The following is a 23,838-nucleotide window of genomic DNA, read 5'->3' as shown; positions in this document are numbered from 1 at the left end:
AGGTCCACGACATGAATCATCCTTTAAACTCTACATCCTTTAAACAAGCATTACTACTTAAGCATTACTGCAACTACTAAAGGTTCATTAGCTTTGCAATCCCCCTCCACCCCAGCTCCTCCTTTCATGCCATCATGTCACTGATTCCTGCTCTGTTCTGCACTGGGTCTTGCTGATGCTCTTACTCCATGGTGTTCCATGTATGCACATGTGTGGAGGTCCCAGAACAGAGCTACACAGCCAAATATAAATGACAGCAGATGAAATAGCTGCCTCTCTTTAAATGCCGTGGTTTTGATTGAACTGCAAATGCAATCCAACAAAAGGTGACTGCTGATATGTTCACAGTGGAATGTTTCTCATGCATGCAGTTGGTTTGCTTTCTGCACATGCCATTTTCCCGTGAATGTAGTCATGGAATTATTTGTTGCAAAAACAACAAGAAGGAGATCACACTGAAGCAATTGGTGAACACCTCAGGTTGGTGGCCTCTTAATATGCAGTGAGGTGGGGATAATAATCATGGTGCACAACTACACTTGTATCTTTTGTTGTAGTTCTCACATATGAGTCTGAGTTGCTCTTCAGTACTAATCATTTAGACAGCAACCACTGGAGACAGCTTAACTGAATTTTTGTGTCTACATTGTTTTGTGAAAGATATCAATCAACACTACAAGAACAGGTATAATATAGTACAACTCCAATTGCTACTTCCTATTAGTGTAAGCCGTCAACTGCAGTCGAGCTCACTTCTAAATTAGGCAGAACACTACATTAAATTGCTAATCAACAAAAAAAAAGACAAGCCTATCATTAAGGCTGGCTGCGAACCCCTCTGTTCACCACCTCCATCTAAGAACCACATGTGGTATATATCATGACTTTTTTTTGGTTTATTTGGTGAGGTCTCACTTTGGGGAGGCCTGAAAAATAGATTAGCCTAGAGCTTGGCCTCTGACCATTGATGTGTTTTGGCTCAAGTGGGGTACTTAAAGGACAGCCCAGCTGCTTATACATAGTGTGTAGGCATATTTCTGTATGTGGAGAACTGCTGTTTAAGAAACTCTGTGGTATCAGTGCAGAAGAATGGGATGTAACATTTGTTCCCCAATTCTTGATATTTTGTAACATGCATCCATGGTTGTTACTCTTCATCTGCATCTCCTAAACAATTATTTCTGCATGACAGACTCTCTTTTTCGGCCCTCAGGAAGCAAATTTACAAGTCCACCAGCAACCAGCAACCAGGCTGAGACATCACACAAATCAGAAAGTTGCCAATAGCTTCATGTGCAATCGTGATTTGTAAAAGATCACACCAACTACTGCACTGGCATGAGGAGTGAGACATCCAGAAACACTTAGCAGATATGCTTTTCATTATCAATTCATTTCACACAGCAGTACACAACGGCAATGTCAGAAAAAACAAGACATCCATGTTGCAGGATGTTGGCCTATTGTTGGCTGTGTACCATCTGACCTGAACAGTCAGTCAGAGACAGAAATGTGTCAGTGCTTCATCAAGCCAGGACGTGGTGGGGTCTGACTTTAAAAACAATGCATAATCAGTTTGACCAGATTTCAGCAGTTTTCTCTTAAAACAAAAATGTTCCTTTTGTCATCAGTGTGATGGGTGAGGTGGAAAGGCTCATCTCTGTGGGAGAATGTGTCAAAATTAGATAATAAAGGGTGAAGTAAAAGTTTGAACAGGAAAGAGATTTGACATCCAGGATAGGGTCAAAGCGGTAGACTAATGATTCCTGTCATCATTCTGAAGAGGATGATATTTAAATGGGGCTACATTCACATAAGTTAGACTTCTGCTGAGAAATATGACATATCAAAGCAAAACAGCTACATTTTATATTGGTGGTGTTCTGAGATAAATCTGAAAAATGATTCATTTGTTCAGATGCTCTAAAGAACCAAATGTGTGTTCATCTCCACACTGGGAGGTGTCCGCTCTACTCTGACCCACACAATCTGAGAAGTCCATTTCTAACATTTGTTTGTGCAATTTTATTCTTTCAGTCTAGTCTTTGGACAAGTTCCAATTTGGTTCCAATAATGCTTCGCTGACATGGAAACCTTTCTACTCCTGTCCTTGCATGGTTAGTATGGAGTTTAAACAACTCTGAAAAACAGCTGTGGTGTAACTTCTCCTGAAACCACAAACTACTGTGTTCCTGTTTTGCTCTGTGTAAAACATTTAAACAAAAAAAAGAAGGGTTGTGTTAGTTTGTGAACTTTGAGATGAGTGAGTCGACAGATATTTAAACACTGAGAGGAGCTACGTTAACTATTTCTCCCTTCTTCAAAACTTTAAGCTCAAGTTTGTACTGGGGGAAAAAAAATGTGCCTAAAATTAACAATAGCTTAGTAGTGGCATTTAGAACAAATTTGGAAGGCCGCACATTCCTGTGGGATACTTTGCAATAATGTTTATTTGGCCAAGTCACTGTAATGAACGACAGTTTCTCTGTCACGTGATAACATCTCTCATTAGGGAAAACGTCCCCGCTCTCCAAGCTGGACACTCACGCTCATTTTAAAACCACTTTCAGCATTTTCATTCCCTTCCCTGTGCACCCTCAACACATTTTTAATTTTTAAAGGAACTAATCTAATCAGACAGAGAGAGCCCTTTAATTAGACTGAAGGGCGGGCCATAATACATCTGCTCCAGCAGAGGAAGTTTAATTGGAAATATCAATTCCGTTAGACGGAAGAAGAGCTTGGCATGCTCGAAACGTGGCACCAAACTCAAACCACTTACAGCATGCTGATGTCTTCAGTTAGCTGGTTATGTTGCATGAGAATGACTGAAGAGTATGTTGCTTATATTTCAACATATATGAAGTATATGTTGAAATATCCCCAGCAGTCAGAGAGGGAGAGAGAGAGATTTGTTCAGAGCAGGAAGAATGAGTGTGACAGGTTTTAGAAAACGCAAAAGGATCTCCTTCCTAGATAGCTCCAGTCTTCATACTGTAGTACTGTATAGGTGCATATTAATTAGAGGTTATACATGTAGCCAATTAACTAGCAAACTTCTAAAAAGAATGTAACTACATATTATTGCTAAAGAGATATCATAAAGATGCTGGAAGAACTGGGATTGGCACCTCCAATGTTTGAGATGCTGATGGAGGTAATTCCACTACCGCAGTTTGGTACGTGTTTGGATCAGTGCTGGACCATAAACTGAGGTGCAGCAGCGACTGTGGGGAGCATGACTGAAGCAGGAAGTACCCGGATCACTGATATTTGTTTAAGCTAAGTGTATCAGTGTTACCGTGTTGGGACTCCACTTGTGTTAACTATAATCTGGCTTCAACCTAACACACTGCTACAGCTTCCAAAATGTCAGCCAGTTGAATAATTGAACTGCTTTCATAAGAGTAGCTCTTTCTATTTCACTTATCCTGTTAGCAGTGGAACATTTCAGCCTTACATCTGAACACCCCGCTCATATTTCAGTGATTGACAGCCATCTTGTTACTACATTAGACCGAGTAACATTTCTGAATGAGTTTCAGTGCAGAACAAACACGAATGCAGTTGACAACTGACAAACGCCTAACAGCCACGTGACATAATCCTAGAGCCTAATCCTTAGCAGAATTCCCCCAGGAGGACTCTTTGTACAGCAGGCATTTGTTTATTTGCATTGATTATTTTAGAAATTAGTTTAAGAATACTTAGTTTGAATTATATATCCATCCAACCTCTTTTCTACTATGTGTTAATAATAAATCTGATTCAACAAACAGCTGCATCTGAGTGCAGATATTTCACTGTTACTATGACAGACGTGCATAATTCAGTTCCATTCAATTTTCTTTATATAATGGCAAATCACAGCAGCAGTCACCTCAAGGCACTTTCTATTGTAAGGTAAAGAGCCTACTATAATACAGAGAAAACCCCAACAATCAAACTTGGCGACTGTGGGAAGCAAAAACTCCCTTTTAACAGGAAGAAACATGAGACAGGGCAAAAGACACACTAATTATTGATAACTAACGATTAAAGGGAGAGTGTGAAAAGAGGTAAGCAAAGAAGAAAGACTCAGTGCATCATGAGGTCTGTAAGATTAGTTGGGGCTGATTACTCAAGACCTTGTATGTGACGAGAAGGATTTAAAACTTAATTCTCAATTTAACAGGGAGCCAATAAAGAGAATCCCCTATGGGAGAAATGTGCTGTCTCTTTCCCTGCCAGTACTCTCAACTGAAGCCTTTTAAGGGAGGTTTTAGGACAGCCTGATAATAATTATTTACAATAATCCAGCCTAGAAATAATACATACATGAAGCAGTTTTTCAGCATCACTCTGAGACAAGACATTGCACATCACGGTATTTACATTTCTGTGGAAAGAAATGTAAAGAAAGTGTAACTTCCTCTTATGTCAGGGAGTCAGATACATAATACTGGGCCTTACTGCCAGATTTCACTTGGAAACAGTCAGTTTGACTGCAAATACATGCAGAAATTGGTCTGATGCCGAGATCAGAGAACTGCTCTCCCTTCATGTCAAGGATAAGATAACGAGTGTTTAACAGGACTGCAAAGGTCTTACACGTAATACCCAACTTCCTGCACCGCCTGGTCTAAATTAGATGCCAAAGTTCTCTGAAATCCTCAGCATGGCTGTAACAAGCTGTAAGGAAGCATTAACATAACAGCCACCCACGTGTGTATAACACAAACCCAAACCAATAATATCGCGACAACCCCAGAAAGGAGTTGTTTTCTTCCCTGTCTGGAAAGTCCATTTGAGAAATGGTCCAAAGCGAACGATTTATTTACAGAGTGGCTGAATCGGTGAGACGCTCTGCACATTAGACCCGCCCTGTTTTATAAACAGCCGCTTCTTCCGCTTTCCATGATAAAACTTCAGTCTCCTGGTTCAAGCTAACATTACTCCAGTGACGTCGCAAATCTCAGGTTTCAGAAAACTCCACTGGAGCCACTGAAGACATTACGCAACTCTTTTCACCATTTCAAAATATTAACCTCTTCCTGACGTTTAGAGGTCCTGCCGTCCAGCAGAGGTGCCAGATGTGGTGTTAAAACGTGAAGTCTTAACACAAACAATCACACCCATATTTCCTCCAGGGTGCACCTTCCCTCTTGTTTCATTACAGCTGCCGTTTCGAATCAGAAACTCACAAAGTGCCTCAGAGTCCCATGACAGTGCATAAATTGCGGCCTGATAGAATTTTAATGATGTGTTGGTAGCGGGCGCTGGTGTGTCAGAGCAAGTGGAGGGGGAGGGAGGGGGAGGGAGGGCAGGTGATGCGAGGACAGTGCTGGTGTCACCACCTCCCCTGGAGACATCCTCCCTGTGCTGCTGTGTGACTTCTTCAAAAACCAGAGTCTCTTCTCACTGTGTCACTCTGCAGTGATGAATTAATTACTGCGACCTGCCACTCACACGTTTGCCGTGCAGCCACGCTGACTTGTACGTTTCATCGTGAGCTGATTAAGCCTAACTTGATGAAACCTGAGTTAGAGGGCACTGAGTTGGGAACAGTAAAATATGAGTCAGCTGCATTCACTTGCTTGGCACTCAGTGGGAAAATCAAAGGCTTTCATGCAAAGCGGGCTTCTTCATCAGCAGCTACACCCTGGCACAAAAATCTACTTCATTAAATGCAATTCATCTAATAAGCAGTACCAGCAGTTTTGTTGGACATTTATTAATGCTTTTTCAATTGAGCTGGCAGTGGCCCCTAAATACAGCAGCTGCCATTAGTGAAATGTTCAAGCTGCATCACGAGACCCGTTCAGAGCCAAATCAGAAGCTAAGTACGTGTCCAGCAGCTATTAAAAGACTCAGAGCAAGCACGCACACACTTACCAGCTGTATGACTCCAGCTCCAGTAAGGACTGAGTCCTGTCAGAGGCACACTGCAGACACCACATGTTACCCTGCGAGCCCCTACTCTAGACCCATCACCGCCCTGACCTCGCTTACTCCATCCCTGGGCTAAATGTTCATTTGCTGGCTGACTGTGCTGTGTTCTGACAGAGGACGGCTCCCCTCTCCTTCAACTCTTCTCCACTAAAGCTCTGGCCTCCCTTCTCGGCTTGTGAGGAGGGGCGTTCGCAGGAAGAGGGAGGGAATTCCTCCAGAGGAAAACTGGGTCGTGTGGCAGCGGGGGCACTGGTGTCCCATGGATTTGGAGGGTCTTTAGCAGGAAGGGGCAAGAAGTTAAAACTGGACAGAGAGGGAGAAAACTCTGGTGGTGAGAGAGAACTGCAGTAAGGATGAGGCCTGGGAAAAACCCCCTGGATATAGCGTTTTAGCTGGAGTTGGGATTGCATTAATATCAGTTCACCTCAGTAGATCTGCCCAACGTTCAGCTTTAATCAGCACCTGATAATCAGCTCTCTAGGACTGCTGATCAAAGGCCTTGAAAGTGTGCATTAGAAGATAGTATCACAGCCACAGCTTTCCAGCCAACATTACCCAAGGAACAGCTGCTCAGCCAGCTGACTGGCTCAACCATCCTTTAAACAAACAATCCGAGTTTAGAGGGAATGTTTGACTCACAACTCTTTGCATCTTTGTGCTGATGATGTTCCCACCTCAACCACATAAACTAAAGCCCTGAGGAGGGCCCCTCCACTTCCGGTTCATGACATCATTACCTCTCCCCCCCAAAAAAGATGGGTGTGGACCAAAGATTATATCAACCACATATAGTAAAGCAGTGTGATAAGACAGCTAACAGTGGTAGCTGGGACTGTAAGGCCTCTCTGGTTACACATCTTATATCCTATTTCCCCTCAAGGAAACAAAGAATAATGGAAAATAATCCTGAATACAATAAGTCAAAGGTAAAAATAAAGATAGAGTATGAAGTGAATAAGCCATTACGGAACTTAGAAAAGAGGACAAAATGTCTCCCTTATGGAGGTTTTATATATGGTGCAGCAGAGTGTAGTGATAAGAGTTTAGCATTCATTACTGCTATCTGTGGTACACAAGGGAAGCTCAGCTAGCAGCAGAAATGTTTTCACAGCAGAAGAATATTGAACTAAAACGGGTCTGAACTGAGCTCAAGTGATGCAAAAACCTGGATAAGATCTGAAAACCCCGCAAAGTCCCCGTCACTGGCTGAGTCATTATTTATTAATTAAAGTATTCACCCCCACTGAACATCGCCGGGGGAACCTGGTTCTCCTTTAGCTTTAATCATGACTGCGCAGCTTAAGGTAGAGCAGCAGCATTTAACACTCACTCTGCTTGAATGCAGAGAGGGACAGTTGGAGCCAGCTGCCTTTGATCAGACCTTGGGTTATTTTGGTCTCTCGCATCTCTATCGTGACAGCGATTACGGTACAGTAGTTAACAGAGATGGGATGTATTCTTACCTCCCAGATGAGTTTGAGACAGTGCGATAAGCTGACATGGAAGGACTCGTAAACACACTGCAGCTTGGTAAAAACATTAAAATAATCTTAAGTGTTGCCTGCTCCATATAAAAGCAAAGTTGCTGATTGCCTCTCATTCATCTTAGATTAGGGTTCCAGCTGGATCCCTAATCTAAGATGTTAACTAATGTGAATTTCTGTGTATGGAGACGCAACAAATTTGCAATCAATGGCAAGAGATATTCACAGCTATATCACACCTAATCACTGTATTATCGCAGGCGGATTGGTACAGCTTTTGTTTTATTGCCGTCTCGATGCATCAAAGACGGTTTGAACATGTTTGACTGACACTATTTTAGCTAGTGTGACTGTAGCATTGCTGGACCTTCAAGCTATTTCCAAGGTTGAACCATTGCTCACTTTAAGCTAACCAATTTACATCTTGATATAGTTTTCACATACTCTCTAAATTAAGCAACAAGGACATACATATAATTTTTATATTAAAATTTCAGCACAACTAAGAGACAATCAATAGTTTGTGAAATAAAATAAAATTCAAAATTTAGTACTCACTGTGTGAGCCATTAAAATACATATGACACAACAGATCTTATTATTCATCCAGTGCTGTCTACTTCTCCCCCACACCACCTTACATCAGGTTCCCCCTGTGACCTTTGAGCTACGTGAGCAGAATCACATCATCTGAATGTCTGTATGTGACAGGAATAACTCAGAACATTAATATTACAAATGTGTTGATTTACAGACATGTTGTCAGTTTTTTAAGGTAAGCTAGCTTTTCTGTGCTTACAGTTAACTCCCATTTTTCACTGCACTGGTATGTGCGTCCTCGTGTGTTTACCCTTTATTGATCCGACACAAAAGCACACGGAGGAATTCATAAAGCAGCTGGTCTTTTTCAAACAGCCAAACAGTTTCAATTGAGTGCATTCAAAGCGAGTTTAAAGAGTGGCAACTCATCACAGGATGGCTCTTTTAAGGGCTTGAGTTACAGACACACCTGTCACACTCTGTCTAGACTCCAAAGTGGGAACAGCAGTGCTCCTTGTCCTTGTATTAATCCCTATATCACTTCCAGTTCCTCAGCGCTGAGGACGGAGGGTGTGACAGCTCCGGTCCAACTATAACGACCAGATCTTACTCTCGTCTTACACACACTTCAGTCTCCGTCTACGGCAGGCAAACCTTAGCTCTTCTCACTACCAACACCTCCTTATACAGCCAGGATGACAACATGCCACACCCACAGCTGTGTGGGTGTGGCACATTTCACATACTGCACGAGACACCAGCGGGGGCAAAAATAGAGTCATTGGCAGACACTACATTTTCTGCTTCACTTGGTAAGTAAATTGAGCAGTCTGTGTGAGTCGGGTACCTGGAGACAAATGTGTCTGCATGTCCACCTTCCCCAGATGCTCTGATCTGTGGTTTAAAACAACAGCAGCACTGATTAGAAGCTCAGGGAGCTTACCCGGATTCACTAGGCAGAGTCTCAGAGGAGAGACATTTTTCACAGGGAGAGGTGATGAATAAGTCGCATCAAATAATGAGATCATCAGCTTTAAAGATCTGGGGGCCTGATGCTTTTCCCTGTGTTAGATCATTGCTAGTTAAATAACCTGACAGTTAGATAACCCGCATAGCAGGGAAACATTTTTACAGACACATCTGAAAAACTTAAGGAAGCTTGGTCACAGCCATGGAGCTGCTATTTTTAGTTTCTGTTTACTTCCTGTAAGTTCTATTCTGATGAGTTGCACTCTCGCACAGAGAACAAATATCAGCTTCTGTTTCAAACAGACTCAAATGTTGCATCACTGGTTACGAGAGCTGTTCCTCCAGCTACGATTGGGTTGAAGGACCCGAGGTTTCCAGGCCGGATAGTGGCTGAATGTTCAGAGAGTGCATCTTCTTTTTGTCTGACATTCACCAAGAATTCATCTTCTAGGGTGAGACTGTCAATGTTGAGCTCTACTGTAATTTCTGAGAACCCAGAGCAGTGCCACAGTGCACTTGTGTGCTGGCTTAGAGCTTTTCAGGAGATTTTTAGCCAAACCAACACAATCCCGGCTAATCACCAGATCACTTGCCACACTTGAGTGCCTGAAAGTTGAGGCATTGTTTTGACACACTCGAGGTGATTCAGCAGGAACCATAGAGGTATGGTAGAAATGACAGCTCTTCCATTGAATGTGATTCATGAGAATATGATCTTGAATAAGATCATACTGAATAAGAGATCTTCTAAAAATATTTTCTTTTCATTTTATCAGCAGCTGACCTCATTCAGTTACAGCAACGAATCACCTTTTCCCCCATTTTTTTCTACCAAGCTGTTTTCATACATGTAAAAATGTAAAAAAGTGAGAAGGAAAACTCACTTTTCAAGGTGCTTGGAAGATTTCACAAAGAGTAAAACACAACCTTGTTTGCAGTTGCTATACAATAAGCATGGTCTGCAGTGCACTCCCTCCCCCCCGTTACCACCACAACAAAGTCTAATTCTATGGGAAACACTGATGTGACTCAGGAAGTAAAAATATTTTCAGAGTTGAGAATGTCTTTGTTATAGTTAGAAATATGAGATTATATTTGAACTGATTCTTTTTACAAGCCACTTCACTTTAATTATGGGTCAGAACTAAAGGTACACAAACAGGCACCATTTCAAAAATTCAGTGGAGCCATAAAAGCCGTTTTTCCATTAACCTACACCGACTTGGAGCAGAAGCTGTAGCATATTTTCACAAGTACCAGCTCATTCCTAATTATCTCCTGTTTACAGACGCTAGGGAATACGTTCATGTAGAAGTGAAAACAAAGATCCAGGCCCTTGTGCTCTGTTGGAGCTGGTCACACCACCCACAACCCAAACTGAGCGCTCCTCAGGCCCAACCCAGAAAGCAGACAGGGCGTCTGGCTGCCCGTTCTAAAGCTGTTTGGCTCCACTTCAGCCCTGTAATCCCTGAGCACAGAACCCACCCACGTGTGGCCTTCACGGGGAGGCGGTGGCCCTGCCCTCTCAGCCTCAAGCCTCTTCATGAGAGAGAGAGACAGAGAGCGAGAGAGGGAGGATTAACTTAACTAACCGCTGGTTCTCATGCTCTGTGCTGGTCATGTTGCTCCTAGCCAGCAACAGAGCACATGCAGCGCACAGCTCACATTACTTAAAAACAAATAACATTCACATGCAAGCATCACCCATTAAAAGCTATGAAACAAACACACACATACTGCAGATACAAGAGCTGGCAGATGAAAACATACTTGATGGTTTGTTGGTGTCCTTATGGAATAATATCTGTTCACGTTTATGCTCTGCTGTTGTAGCTCCTCCGACCACCACGCAGTTATTTAGCTTATCTCCTCTAATCCTCAAGCCATAACGCTTCCTCCATCCTGTATCTGAGCTGCCCATGAGCTCTAATACCAAACCGTTAACTCACAGCAGCACAGGGAGAAGTAAATATTGAGCAGCATCACAGGACGTTATTACAACCCGAGTCTTATCATGTATCGTTTCACTTTTAAGAGCTGTGAACACAGTGATGGATGCTGGATCAGTGGTTCTGCAGCACTCACCAGGATACAATGTAGGCCTCTCTTAGAGAATAAAAGAAATATTCTCCTACTTTGCTCTTATGTAGAAAACAAATTAATATATTTCTCAAAAACAGTTGACGTCAGTTTTACTCAGTTTGGGATCTTCCTTGCAGAGGTCACATAATTCAATTCAATTCAATTTTATTTATATAGCGCCAAATCACAACAACAGTCACCTCAAGGTGCTTTATATTGTAAGGTAGACCTCACAATAACACATACATAGAGAAACCCAACAATCATATGACCCCTTATGAGCAAGCACTTTGGTGACAGTGGGAAGGAAAAACTCCCTTTTAACAGGAAGAAACCTTCGGCAGAACCAGGCTCAGGGAGGCTGCCCAGTCGTGGCAGATAGCCGATCACATAAATTCACAGTGATATGCTTGCACTTGCAACAACTTGCTGATGTTACTTTCTACATTAACAAATACAAATAATACTTTTTAATATAATATGACATTTAAGGGCACTGTAAAGGTTTAATCTGTTCAGATAAAGTGTTTATAGTAAATGTCAAGATTATTTGACCCTGGTTGATTTATTTTTATTTTCCTCATCAGTAGAAGTTTGACTAAACCAATCCAACTATATTTTAAAATCTTTTCAAATCTGCTAAAGGTTTCCAGTATTACTTAAAATAAAACCAAAGTTTTAATAAACCACACATATCTGTTAATCAAGCCAGACAGGTTTATTCCCAGCTCTAGTAAACAAGATTTATCGCTGCCTCGGATTCTAAAATCAACCAGTGTCACTCTCGGGTATAAGTCCGTGCATGGTGTTAAGTTCTACTTTATGTATGTGTTCCAAAACAGGGCTGAGCTTTTAGAACCGCATCCTATCTTCAGTATTTGTTGTTGTAATGTCTGTGCATTCAATCCACCCAAACCATGATGCTATCAGGTGATTCAAGACAGGAAGTATTTTTCAGATGTCCCCCACAGATGGTGATGCTGTCTCGTCATTCTTTTTTACAGATTTTTTTCCATTAAGAAAAACAAAAGAAAAAACAATCAGATTTCATCCAACCAAATGACAGTAGATAACATTTACTGAAGCTCATCGTGTCGGTGTCTCAGACAGAACACATGGCAGATCCCGACACGTTTAGTTTGCAGTAAAAACAGATGAGCATCTTGCAGTGGCGTAAACCTGAGGCGCTCTCTGTAAAGCTGCTGCTGCTTCATTAGTATTCATAAACATTTTTCTATTCCAGGCAGAGCGGCTGGCTGAGTGTGCTCAGTTTGAGTCTGAGAATGGCTGGACACTGGCTATGCGTGATGGGAAAATGCAAAAGTACCAAGGGGAATAAAAAAAACAAGGCGTGCTGACTTCAGATAAACTGAAACAGGATAGGAACACGGTTCACAACAAGGATGCTGAAACACTCAGTCCGCACTTTACTGGGACAATTTTGACTTTCCAAATCTTTCCTCATTTGCCTTGTGCATAAAAGCAATTTTTATTTCTTCCAAAATTTTTACCCAATCCAGTTATTGTCCACTGGTCAGTTCACAGCATATCAAAGTGTAACTACTAACAACCAGTGGTGTGCCGATCATCATTATTAACTGTGCTTGTTTTTGAAATTCTTATCTAAAGTTCTGATGTCAGGTGGCATACTCACACAAGTTTCAACCTATAAGTTGCTGCATATGAAACTAACATCTGCTACCTTGTTCCACTAAAGCCTTGCATTTTTTGCATGTTATGACAATGTTGTTTTAAAATGAACAAGTCTTGGAAGAAGAGAGAAGAGGGAAAGTCAAAGTTTCAACCCACTGTGGTTTGGTATTACCCACCCACACTAACTATCAAATGGCTTGAGACTGTATAAAATCGAAAGCAACAACGGCTAAGCAAACTCCCTAGAAGTGAATCAGTAGACTGAGCTTTGGTATTCAGTAACCTCTGAATGTGAAAGTTGCTTCCTGGTACCAGGTGCGTCAAACTAGTGAAATGGGATTTAATTCTAGGTGGAGCAGAGACGCGCTGCCAAGTTTCCTTTTCCCTGAAGCTTCCACACGCTTATGAAGAAGCTGTGTCCTTCTGTTGCAACTTTTAACTTAGCTTTTATAGACTGCATATTTACACCCTTTACAGGAAAATTAAATATCAGTTTGCATAAGGGTAATAAACACTGATAAGTGAAATTCTGAAAAACTGCATTGTAGTGTCTGCAGAATTTGACTGGTTGGTGTGAATGCTGTTGGGATAAAGGGCATAAAGGGAAACAGACATGGATGGATGGCTAAAACACAGGACGTCGCATACAAGACTGACTTTCAAGTCTTTTCCCATTTTCAGTTGTTCTTTGGTTAGTTTTAGGCAAGAGAACTACAAAGTCAAGTTTAGTAAAAGGTTATGGTTTAGATTTTACAAACTGAAGACAAACTTCTTTGCTTTCTGCCAGGCCACAGGAAATGAGAGAAACTGATGACGGCTGAATACCCTTCACGGGTCCCTCGGATCACCTCCCCTTTCTCTTTATGTCCCTTCTCTACTATCCATTGCTCATCGCTGGCACCGAGTGGGCAGCACTGCTGCCAAAGTGACTGATGGGCAGCACCCTCCGCTGGCCGCTCTGAGCAGGACCATCAGGCCAAAATTATGCAGTCTGAGATCCTGGCTGAGCGATCATGACAGGTTATGGATTTGCCTGCTGCCCCTGCTGGTTTCAAGGGCATTTTATCCAGACAAGGGAAACAATTCAGAGGCTCAGGAGAAGCACCTGTACATCATCTGCTGCAAGACACAAATGATGGAGGTGGTGGTGGTGGAGTGGGGGTGTGTGGGTGCTCTATTATCAACCAGGAGAAGAGACGAAACCCATCTGGTTCAGGCCTAACAGGATAGTTCCCAAAATGTCACAGATGATACAGGACAAGAAATGGAAATAATCAGGACCTTAAACTAACAAAGAAATGAAATGTCATTCTGTGTTAAAGAAAGAAAATGAAAACAGAAGAGAAAATTCGTTCTCTGTGAAGCACGCATGCTGTACGACTGTTGACACGAAGAAAACCAAAGACACCAGAGGTTTAAAGACAAACTAAAGCCACGGCAAGATTACGCTAAGAACATGAACCTACCTTCATTGTAGAGAAGCTCAAGTAAGGACAGAGGCCTGTCTCGACCTAGGGAGACCCAGCTAGACTGTTCATTGACAAGTCCAGACAGCCTGTGGCAGCAGGGCACCGGCTGACGCTACTACCACTCTACACCGACAGACTTCCAGAGAAGCACGGCTCTAGTTCTGGTTAGTGTGAGTAGTAGACGGCTCCTTTCCCGCCCCTTTTTCTGTGATGTAGAACATACACACACATATACACACTGAGGCTGTGAAGGACAGGCAGCACCTCTGTCTATACACGCTGGCTTTGGGCGCTGCTGATGTTGGCATCTGTAATAAAGACCGCCTTTCTCTTTGCTGTGCACTCCTGCCTTCCCGCTGGAGTTTTCACCTCTGCCAAGGAGAGCTGCAAGGCTGAAATGGAAGAAAGGTTGTATGACGGCATTGTGCCGCCTGTGTGTGCCTGCCTGTCAGGGGAAGGGAGTGGCAGCCTGGTGTGACACACTCAATTACACTGGCTGATTGGGGATTATTTTTGGCTTCTACTGGCACCCTAATAAAAGCGAAACACTATACTGCGTTTTCTCCTATAATTACCTCTTCCACTCGTTGCATTAGTTGACCATCGTTCATCTGACATCAAATTACCCTGTTTTATTTAGAGGAAAACACGCTATCACATAACCAATCTTTTTAAAGTGCAACATATGACACCCTGTCAACTGACACCCTGTGCGAACTTCAAGAAACAGTGAGTTCAGTAGGAGTGGCAGTAAGTTAGAGTTATCAGCATTTCTGGAACAGCACATGGTAACTTGCGTGGTTTGCGAGTAATAATGGAGTTTCCATTCTTAATCTAATTGCAGATAATTAACTATTGATAATCAGTGGGGCGAGCCACAAAATAGCTTCACGGCTTAGCCATCTGGAATGCCCTAAAAGTACTTGGACAGAAAAAAAACACGGCTGATTACTACCATATTTTGCCAGAAGACAACAAAATCCTAAATCCACACTAACTACCGAAAAGTTCCTTCTAGCATTTTACTGACCTGAGTAGACTTTTCATTTTTTTTAACATCAGGCTTGAAAAAGCTGGGATGGCCTTTTCTTTTAGAATGAAGAAAGTCCCATGTAAAGATGGTTTAACACAAAGATCAAGACATTACAAGCTGCACTGCAATGGGATGAAATTGTACATACTTCCTGTATCTTCAGTAGGCACAGCTGGAAGTCTTGTAAACATTACATGGATAGAATAAAATAAAATTGAGTTGTGTACTGTATGCTGTTATCAGTAGAGGTAAATGAGTTTTATAGGCGTCCTTGTACTATACTGTATTTTTCATTTTTGGAAGCGATACAGTGGGGCAAAAAAGTATTTAGTCAGCCACCGATTGTGCAAGTTCCCCCACTTAAAATGATGACAGAGGTCAGTAATTTGCACCAGAGGTACACTTCAACTGTGAGAGACAGAATGTGAAAAAAAAATCCATGAATTCACATGGTAGGATTTGTAAAGAATTTATTCGTAAATCAGGGTGGAAAATAAGTATTTGGTCACCTCAAACAAGGAAAATCTCTGGCTCTCACAGACCTGTAACGTCTTCTGTAAGAAGCTTTTCTGTCCCCCACTCGTTACCTGTATGAATGGCACCTGTTTGAACTCATCATCTGTATAAAAGACACCTGTCCACAGCCTCAAACAGTCAGACTCCAAACTCCGCCATGGCCAAGACCAAAGAGCTTTCGAAGGACACCAGGAAAAGTATTGTAGACCTGCACCAGACTGGGAAGAGTGAATCTACAATAGGCAAGCAGCTTGGTGTGAAAAAATCAACTGTGGGAGCAATCATCAGAAAATGGAAGACATACAAGACCACTGATAATCTCCCTCGATCTGGGGCTCCACGCAAGATCTCATCCCGTGGGGTCAAAATGATCATGAGAACGGTGAGCAAAGATCCCAGAACCACACGGGGGGACCTGGTGAATGACCTGCAGAGAGCTGGGACCACAGTAACAAAGGTCACCATCAGTAACACACTACAACGGCAGGGAATCAAATCCCGCAGTGCCAGACGTGTTCCGCTGCTGAAGCCAGTGCATGTCCAGGCCCGTCTGAAGTTTGCCAGAGAGCACATGGATGATACAGCAGAGGATTGGGAGAATGTCATGTGGTCAGATGAAACCAAAGTAGAACTTTTTGGTATAAACTCAACTCGTCGTGTTTGGAGGAAGAAGAATACTGAGTTGCATCCCAAGAACACCATACCTACTGTGAAGCATGGGGGTGGAAACATCATGCTATGGGGCTGTTTTTCTGCCAAGGGGACAGGACGACTGATCCGTGTTAAGGACAGAATGAATGGGGCCATGTATCGTGAGATTTTGAGCCAAAACCTCCTTCCATCAGTGAGAACTTTGAAGATGAAACGAGGCTGGGTCTTCCAACATGACAATGATCCAAAACACACCGCCCGGGCAACAAAGGAGTGGCTCCGTAAGAAGCATTTGAAAGTCCTGGAGTGGCCTAGCCAGTCTCCAGACCTCAACCCCATAGAAAATCTGTGGCGGGAGTTGAAAGTCCGTGTTGCTCGGCGACAGCCCCAAAACATCACTGCTCTCGAGAAGATCTGCATGGAGGAATGGGCCAAAATACCAGCTACTGTGTGTGCAAACCTGGTAAAGACCTATAGTAAACGTTTGACCTCTGTTATTGCCAACAAAGGTTATGTTACAAAGTATTGAGTTGTATTTTTGTTGTTGACCAAATACTTATTTTCCACCCTGATTTACGAATAAATTCTTTACAAATCCTACCATGTGGATTCATGGATTTTTTTTTCACATTCTGTCTCTCACAGTTGAAGTGTACCTCTGGTGCAAATTACTGACCTCTGTCATCATTTTAGGTGGGGGAACTTGCACAATCGGTGGCTGACTAAATACTTTTTTGCCCCACTGTATGTGCGTTCATGTCCAGTTTGAATTGAATAGACAGAATAATCTTCCACTAGTCTACTGAAGGGGCAGGGAAGTGGCAAAATCCATCAAACACAGATCAAGTGCAACCTGAAGAAAACAAAGAAAACCAATGCACACGTTCATAAAAGTTCCTTAAACTGCAGTTACTCTTTTGGCCACTGGAGGCTGGCGCTAAAAAAAGCCAACCCGATTCGAGTACCCAAATGCCCAACTTTACAAATTCATAAAAATGCAATGTTAAGGGATTTCTTACCTGTTTGATTTTGTTAAAGATTAATCAGACAGATAAGTTGATTACTAGGTCTCTTTCTCACTGGGACCTCTCGACTGCATTTGTCATGTTGGTACCTTTAGTTGTTCTTTTAATGGGATAAACTTGAGAATTTCCTGTGTGGTGCAGGCCATTCAAGAAGTCTGTTCTTTCAGTTTTGGTGAAATGCTAGTATATTATTGGTCTGTTACTTAGTACTATCTACTTCTATGTGATGTAGCTAACTAACTAAGCTTGCTAGCATTGAGTCCAGAAACTAAATGCTATTTTCATCTTTTATATACAGTTTATGACACAGATATACGCAGTGACTTTAAGATACAATGTTTTGTTTTGCAACCATTGTCTATATCCAACTGTGACCCCTTTAGAAAATGTTTCACGATATCTTGTTGTTGTTTTTTTGCTGAATGCTGGTGAGCTAGCATGTGATTTAGTTAGCTGTTAGATTAAATGAGGTCCAAAGAATGCAGAATGAGCTTTATTACTGCCTACCAATAAAAGTAATGTGCTTTACTTTTACAACTGACCCCACCTCTGTCAGGTAGACTAACCAACTCTAAATCCTCCACACACACCTTGTATCTTGCATTTAACATGTGTAGAAACAGAAAACAAGATTCTAGATTAACAGACAGGCAGCTATCCAGTTTGGATGAGTGACCACCAAGTTCAAATAGAGCTAAGTGACTTCTGAATGTTCTCAGAGCTTTGGTTAGCAAGCCAGCGAAGAACATAACAATGTTTACATAAGACAACTCCAGATTTAAAGATGCAGCTACAACATCAGCAGCAATTCCAACTAGCATCAACAGCTACGTTCACTGAAAATAGCATCAATCGTCTGTATGTCTAATATTAAAATCTGTTTGATGATCTGAAGCATCTAAGTGGGAGAAATAGCACTTTCTTATTGTACTGTCCCAAATATATGTGTATTTTTTAAATTTTCTGATTTGCATTGAAGACATGTGCGTGGTCTTTACACAAAGACCTTCAAATAAAGCTAGGTGAATTCTCAAGGTACTCAGACCTGTTAAAATGTTAGCTAGCCAGCTAAAAGCATAAAGATCAGTTCCACCAACAGTCAGCAGCCATGTTCAGTCAAAACAAGTGTAATAAATCCTCAGACAAAACAGCTACAAGAAATATACAGTGCAGTTAAAGACCCTCATTCTTTTTTCTGTTCTCCAGACAGAAACTGAGCTTATACACCATCACCCACTCTACACTAATTTAAAACTTTTGCTGCAGTTCAATCATATAACTCCCATTCACTGCCTCAGCTATAGCCTAATCCTTAATACTTCAAAAAGCAATCTACCATATGTTAAAGTCAATCAGTATAATTTATTTCCCATTAATTTGCTGATACAGGCTTTGAAATGGCCACTTTCAATCATGCTCTGCGGCATGTACTTGTTGTTAAGGCTTTAAACATTTCATTTGCATTCATGATGTATGTTGCCAGGCGCATTTTATCCTGTACATTTGTGTAGCATAAGTAATTGGCCAGCTGGCCGAGCTGTCGATATTAGTTTTAATGAGCAGGACAAAGAGGTCCAACATGCATACCAACATATACACTGCCAGTTAGGTAACAGAGGCAAGCGCAAATTTATTTTAATGCCATTCAAGACAGCACATGCTGAAAAGACTCAGCCAAGCAGAGGTCAACCAGGGGCCACTGAAAATGCTTACTCTTTCCCAAATAGATCCTTAGACTGATGAAAGGATTTTTGGTTCACTCCTTCTCCCCGAGAGATCCATTCTCCTCACCTTGAACGCTTCCTCTTCAAATGGGAATGCTGCTAACCTTTTGAACCAGCACTTCCTCTACAAATCTACACGCCAAGGGGCCCCTTTTCCACAGTTCGCTCTTACTCTAGCATGTAAAGGAAACCTGAAACACTTCAAAACATGACAAATCTGAGCAGGCAGACTGGGTGGTGTTAAAACATGCAAGTACTACTGCTGACGTACAAGTGCAAAAAAATCACTGTAGAATAACCGTAAATTTCAGGGAAATATGATTTGGACAGTTAGAAGTTATTTCCCTAAGCTAAACAAAATATGGATGTCATGAAAAGGAAGGAGATGGAATTGTTTTTAAGAATGAGAAGGTGAACAGCACGATATATCAAAAAGAAGAGGAAGGAACATTTCCACTCATCATTTCCTACACTGTTGTGGGCCTCAATCTCAAGAACTAGCAAAAGCTTTTTAGTGAAGTGAGCATCACGTGTCCCTAGAAACTATTTGTCAACTAGTGTTCTGAAGTGTTTGGTGGAAAAAGCAGACTGTGAGGTACCGATGACTAGTGGCTGTTTTCTAAAAAAAATCCTACTGAGGTGGATTCCCAGCAGCAAGATTTCCCAGAAGACAATCATCTTTTTCTGTCTCCTGAGACTATGAATACACCATTTGAATATCTTTCCAAGCAGGCAGCTGAATGGCCTGATAAGACCTGTAGGTTTGAACACGATTGCCAGGCACATCCATCCACTCCCTCCCCTTCACAAGGTTACGTGTACGCTTAACGACATGACATTTTCTTTCCAAGAAGCGAGATTATCACCACGATCTACTGAACTGATTCTGAAATTTCCCATATACACAGCTAATATATTCAAGAAATAATTTCTTGAGTACAAACTCAAAATTGTTTCATCCCCTAATGAGCCCCCCCACTCCCCCACAGAACTGTGACATTTTGACACCAAATTAGCAACAGTTCATGTTTGCTATGGTGCTGTGAGACTGTCATTGCACTTCTTTAAAACTTAAAAACGGTGATGATTCTCAGCAAAGTTTATTTTTTATGCATTTTCCATTTAAACCAAATTAATTCATGTTTATCTTTTAGTTCAGTTTTTTCTCAACTCGGTTCTCTATTTCATACAAACTGGGAGTGTCTCATATGCACATTTTCACACAGCTTGGCTGATTGCACTAAAGCCCCGCCTACCTTTGTTTTAAACTTTTGTGTGTAAAGGACAGCCAGTGGGATGGAAGCTTGCTTTAAAACAGGGGAAATAATGCTAAAACAATGTTTCAGGCTCAGTACAACCCTCAGTTCATCCTAAATTGTACTAAGCTGGAAATAAGAGATGAATGTGGACTACATCTTTACCAACAAGCGGGAATTTGATGCCAACTCCAGCAGCTGGGTGCCAAAACTCATCACGCTCAAAAAGAAATCTAAATTTTGTCATTAATTCATTCCAACAAACATGTTTTTTTGGGTCTGAGAAAATGGCTAACATTTCTTAGACTAAATAGAGATTGTAAATGTCTCACTCAATTGTTTCAGCTGCTGAACGTCCAGTTGGGTGCATCAATTAAGCATTTAACAGCATTACATTCTTCACTTTAAGCTCATTTAGCAGTTTTAATTCCAGTTAGGAATCTATTTGAAAATCCATATTCAATGAAGGTCACCTACTTGATGTAGAGCACAAAGCACATGGCCGAAATTATTTGCCTATCTGACCTCAGTCTGCCTTAAGAATCACATCAAGTCTCATTTGAGAAATAACAAAAATTAGTCTGCAAATGAGCTGCTATTTGCTTATCATGAAATTCCAACAGCTCTAATAAGTCTTTCTTTTAAGCATTACATCCAGCGGTACATCCTCTCTCTTCACATTCCAGCAATTGGAAGCTGACTAGCTGCACCTGTGGAAATGTTTTCCTTGAGTAGAAATGTGGAAAACCCAGCTGCCAAGCCACAGTCACCATGGCCAATCTGGTGCAGACCTAGAGTACAAATGGAAAAAAACTGTTCCAACTTTTCACACCACATGCTGTAGACTCAGGATACACTGTACTTTATAACTCAACAATAACATTTCAACTTACTCAGAGAAATGACAGGGTGCAAGGGGACAGAGAACATGAGATATTACAATTCATAATCAGTGCATTAATTCCCAGAGGGCCAGTAAGTTACTTCAGCTTAAGCATCTGTTTATTGAATGTTTGGTTTTTGTTTATGTGGACAAATGAGCCGGGATAGAACCACATGGTTCACACTGACACAGGGATAGATAATCTTAAGCAGCACACAAAGCGTGTGAGGAGATTTTCCACTGATCCTAAATGCAAAGCACACAATCGTATTCCCATTTTCCTTGGCGAGAGTACAGGAAAAGTATGGCCGCTATGAAAGCTCCATTCACTTTATGTTTGTAACAACACAGAGGTACAGTGTGGATTTATTTGAACCATTAGAGTCACAAAAACAAGCTTCATTTGTATGTCTTTACAGTGTGTTTGCACATTTTGAAAGCCACGAACAGAAGAAGTTTATGAATGTCTTTTGTTTTTTTGTTTTTTTTGAGTTCTATGAGTTTAGGTTCATTTAGGTTTGGGTAAACAAACACCCAAGTTTTATTTTTAATATTTGCTGTTTTGCTTTTCTGGACTTTGATGAACAGTTTTCCTAAGACAATTTACACTTTCATGTAGGGTTAGGATTAGAACTAGGGTTAGGGATTAAGGGGGACTTAGACCACGAGCACATCAAAAACAGATCAAATGGAGGAATCTCCTTTGCAAGGTTACACACCCAACAAGAAAAACACAGTCACATGAAGAAGAAAGTTTACACAGAAGTCTGCATGGTCCGCAGAAACCTAAGCATTCTGTTACTGCTTTCATTTCTCAACATGACTGAAATGCTGTATCAGGACCATAAGAGAGCTGTGCATGTACAAATCCCTGCAAATGTCAATGAACTGAAGCAACTTGGCAAAAACAAGATTGCTCCATAGTGAGGTAGAGAAAATGATACAGAATAATGGGATATACTATATTTTTCACATGACGACACAGAGTAGGGTAAAAACTTTCTTTTTCACTTGATTGTCACTCCCACCCCTTAAACCACCCTTTATTTAAAGGCCTGATTTCATCCCACAGGAAACTGTCAGCCTGTTACAGCATGCAGAATACTCATTCCTGTAGTGGGTTTGCCATTCTGCATCAAAAATGCATTGTAGTAGTGAAACTAAATCACTATGACACACGATCGTCCACAATTTAGAGCATCTCAAGAACCCCTGTTATAGCTGCTGACAGTAATTGTGGTAATAATAGGAAGAGACGAGGTGAGCACCAGCATAATAATCCCCTGCAGCCTTTCCCTGCCACATGTTATTGGGCTTTATGGCAGCCTGTTGACACCAATCCTAGAGACTCAGTGGACCAATGCTGGGCAGGCATAAACAGGCTGTAATCTCTATGGCAGACTGGCTGGAACCATACGTCTTATCACTGGGCATTTGAGAGGTGGAGAATTGTGTGTATACAAAGACTTGTACTTTCGTCTAAACAGTAATGCCCACATCCTCAGGTATAACGTAGAGCCAATCAATTAGTAACACAACAATCAGAAGTGCACGGCCACCATAAGGCCATTTGTGTGCCTGTTCTCTAGAACCATGCAGGGGTCAAAAGTCACGAGTGGTCATCAAGCACGGCAATAAAAAAGACAACAAGAATGGGAAATTGTGGTGGTTCCAAAACATGACGGCTTGGACTTGAACAAGTTTGTTCCCTTCACAGTGAGCCTGCACCAGTTTGGAGTGAAAGGCCTGTCTCACCCTGTGCCTCACGCTCCACCACTGAAGGACATCTTGTGTGCATAAACTGGCAGACCACATGCTTTGACCAAATGGTCAATGACACTCTGCGAATGAGAAAGGTTGGACTGTGCATGTGCAAAAATGTAAAGAGTAACTATAATCTAAAAAATCTCTCAACATTTCTATTCAGGATTCTTTGAGTGATATCACTCTAGCATTCTTGCTGCATATGATTCACTTGACCAAACACAAAGAGGGCAACTCAAATTTAAAGATGAGAACAAATGTGGCTCTGATGACTCTGTGCATCAGATTTTGGATTCCATTCAACCTCAGCAAACTCCAATCAGAATCATTATCCTGGAGTCGAGTCTCCTTGGAGTGATAATGACTGATGGGCCAGCAGAGTGAGCCTCTGTCCGGCCGGCTGGGCCCATACCTAATGCCTTTCAAATCACATGCAAGATGAGTCATCAGGAGCTTGTCAAAGCTTCCTGGCTCCTTTTCACCTCCTTTGATTCGTCCTCCTCCTTCTGATGAGCCTGTGATTTATCGAGCACTTGCTGATGTAGTTTGCATTAAAAAACAGCCTAAACCTTTCTGCGTGCTTCACTCTTGGAGTGATTTGGATGCGTTCTCTTCTCAGAACACTTATGGCACCATCCGCTTTATTTTCTGCACCCGAGCTGCAGATTCAAAACAGGCAGGAAATGTCTTCCTAAACGTTGGACAAGGCAACAAATTTCCTGTTTAGCAACAGCTGTGATGCACTGAATCTAAACCCTAAAAAAAGTGTAGAGTCACAAACATTCTCATGAGTGCAACACAACGGCAGAGCTCAACCCATTTTAATTCATAACCCTAGAGGATTTCATCATTGTAGAA

General features: G+C 41.7%; 1 protein-coding gene across 7 annotated transcripts in view; it reads right to left on the bottom strand.

Moving 5' to 3' along the window:
- iqsec1b (IQ motif and Sec7 domain ArfGEF 1b) overlaps positions 1-23,838 on the bottom strand; it is a 250,951-nt gene that overhangs the window by 21,147 nt on the left and 205,966 nt on the right. The window contains exon 1 of one of the 7 annotated variants that reach the window (XM_086291215.1): positions 5,875-6,534. The exons of the other annotated variants lie outside the window; for them this stretch is intronic. Within the exon in view, the coding sequence (XP_086147341.1) occupies positions 5,875-5,939 (65 nt within the window). The 5' untranslated portion in view covers positions 5,940-6,534. Of the gene's footprint in view, positions 1-5,874; positions 6,535-23,838 lie in introns of those variants that run through there. 7 annotated transcript variants of the gene reach the window in all.

This window comes from Aulonocara sp. 'chitande type north' Nkhata Bay, linkage group LG5 (assembly GCF_057382095.1).
Source record: "Aulonocara sp. 'chitande type north' Nkhata Bay isolate Kocher_YH1m ecotype deep benthic linkage group LG5, A_spYH_male_GT1.1, whole genome shotgun sequence".
Lineage (NCBI taxonomy): Eukaryota > Metazoa > Chordata > Actinopteri > Cichliformes > Cichlidae > Aulonocara > Aulonocara sp. 'chitande type north' Nkhata Bay.
The sequence above is the reverse complement of the archived record's forward strand: the minus strand, read 5'-3'. Positions and strand labels throughout refer to the sequence as shown.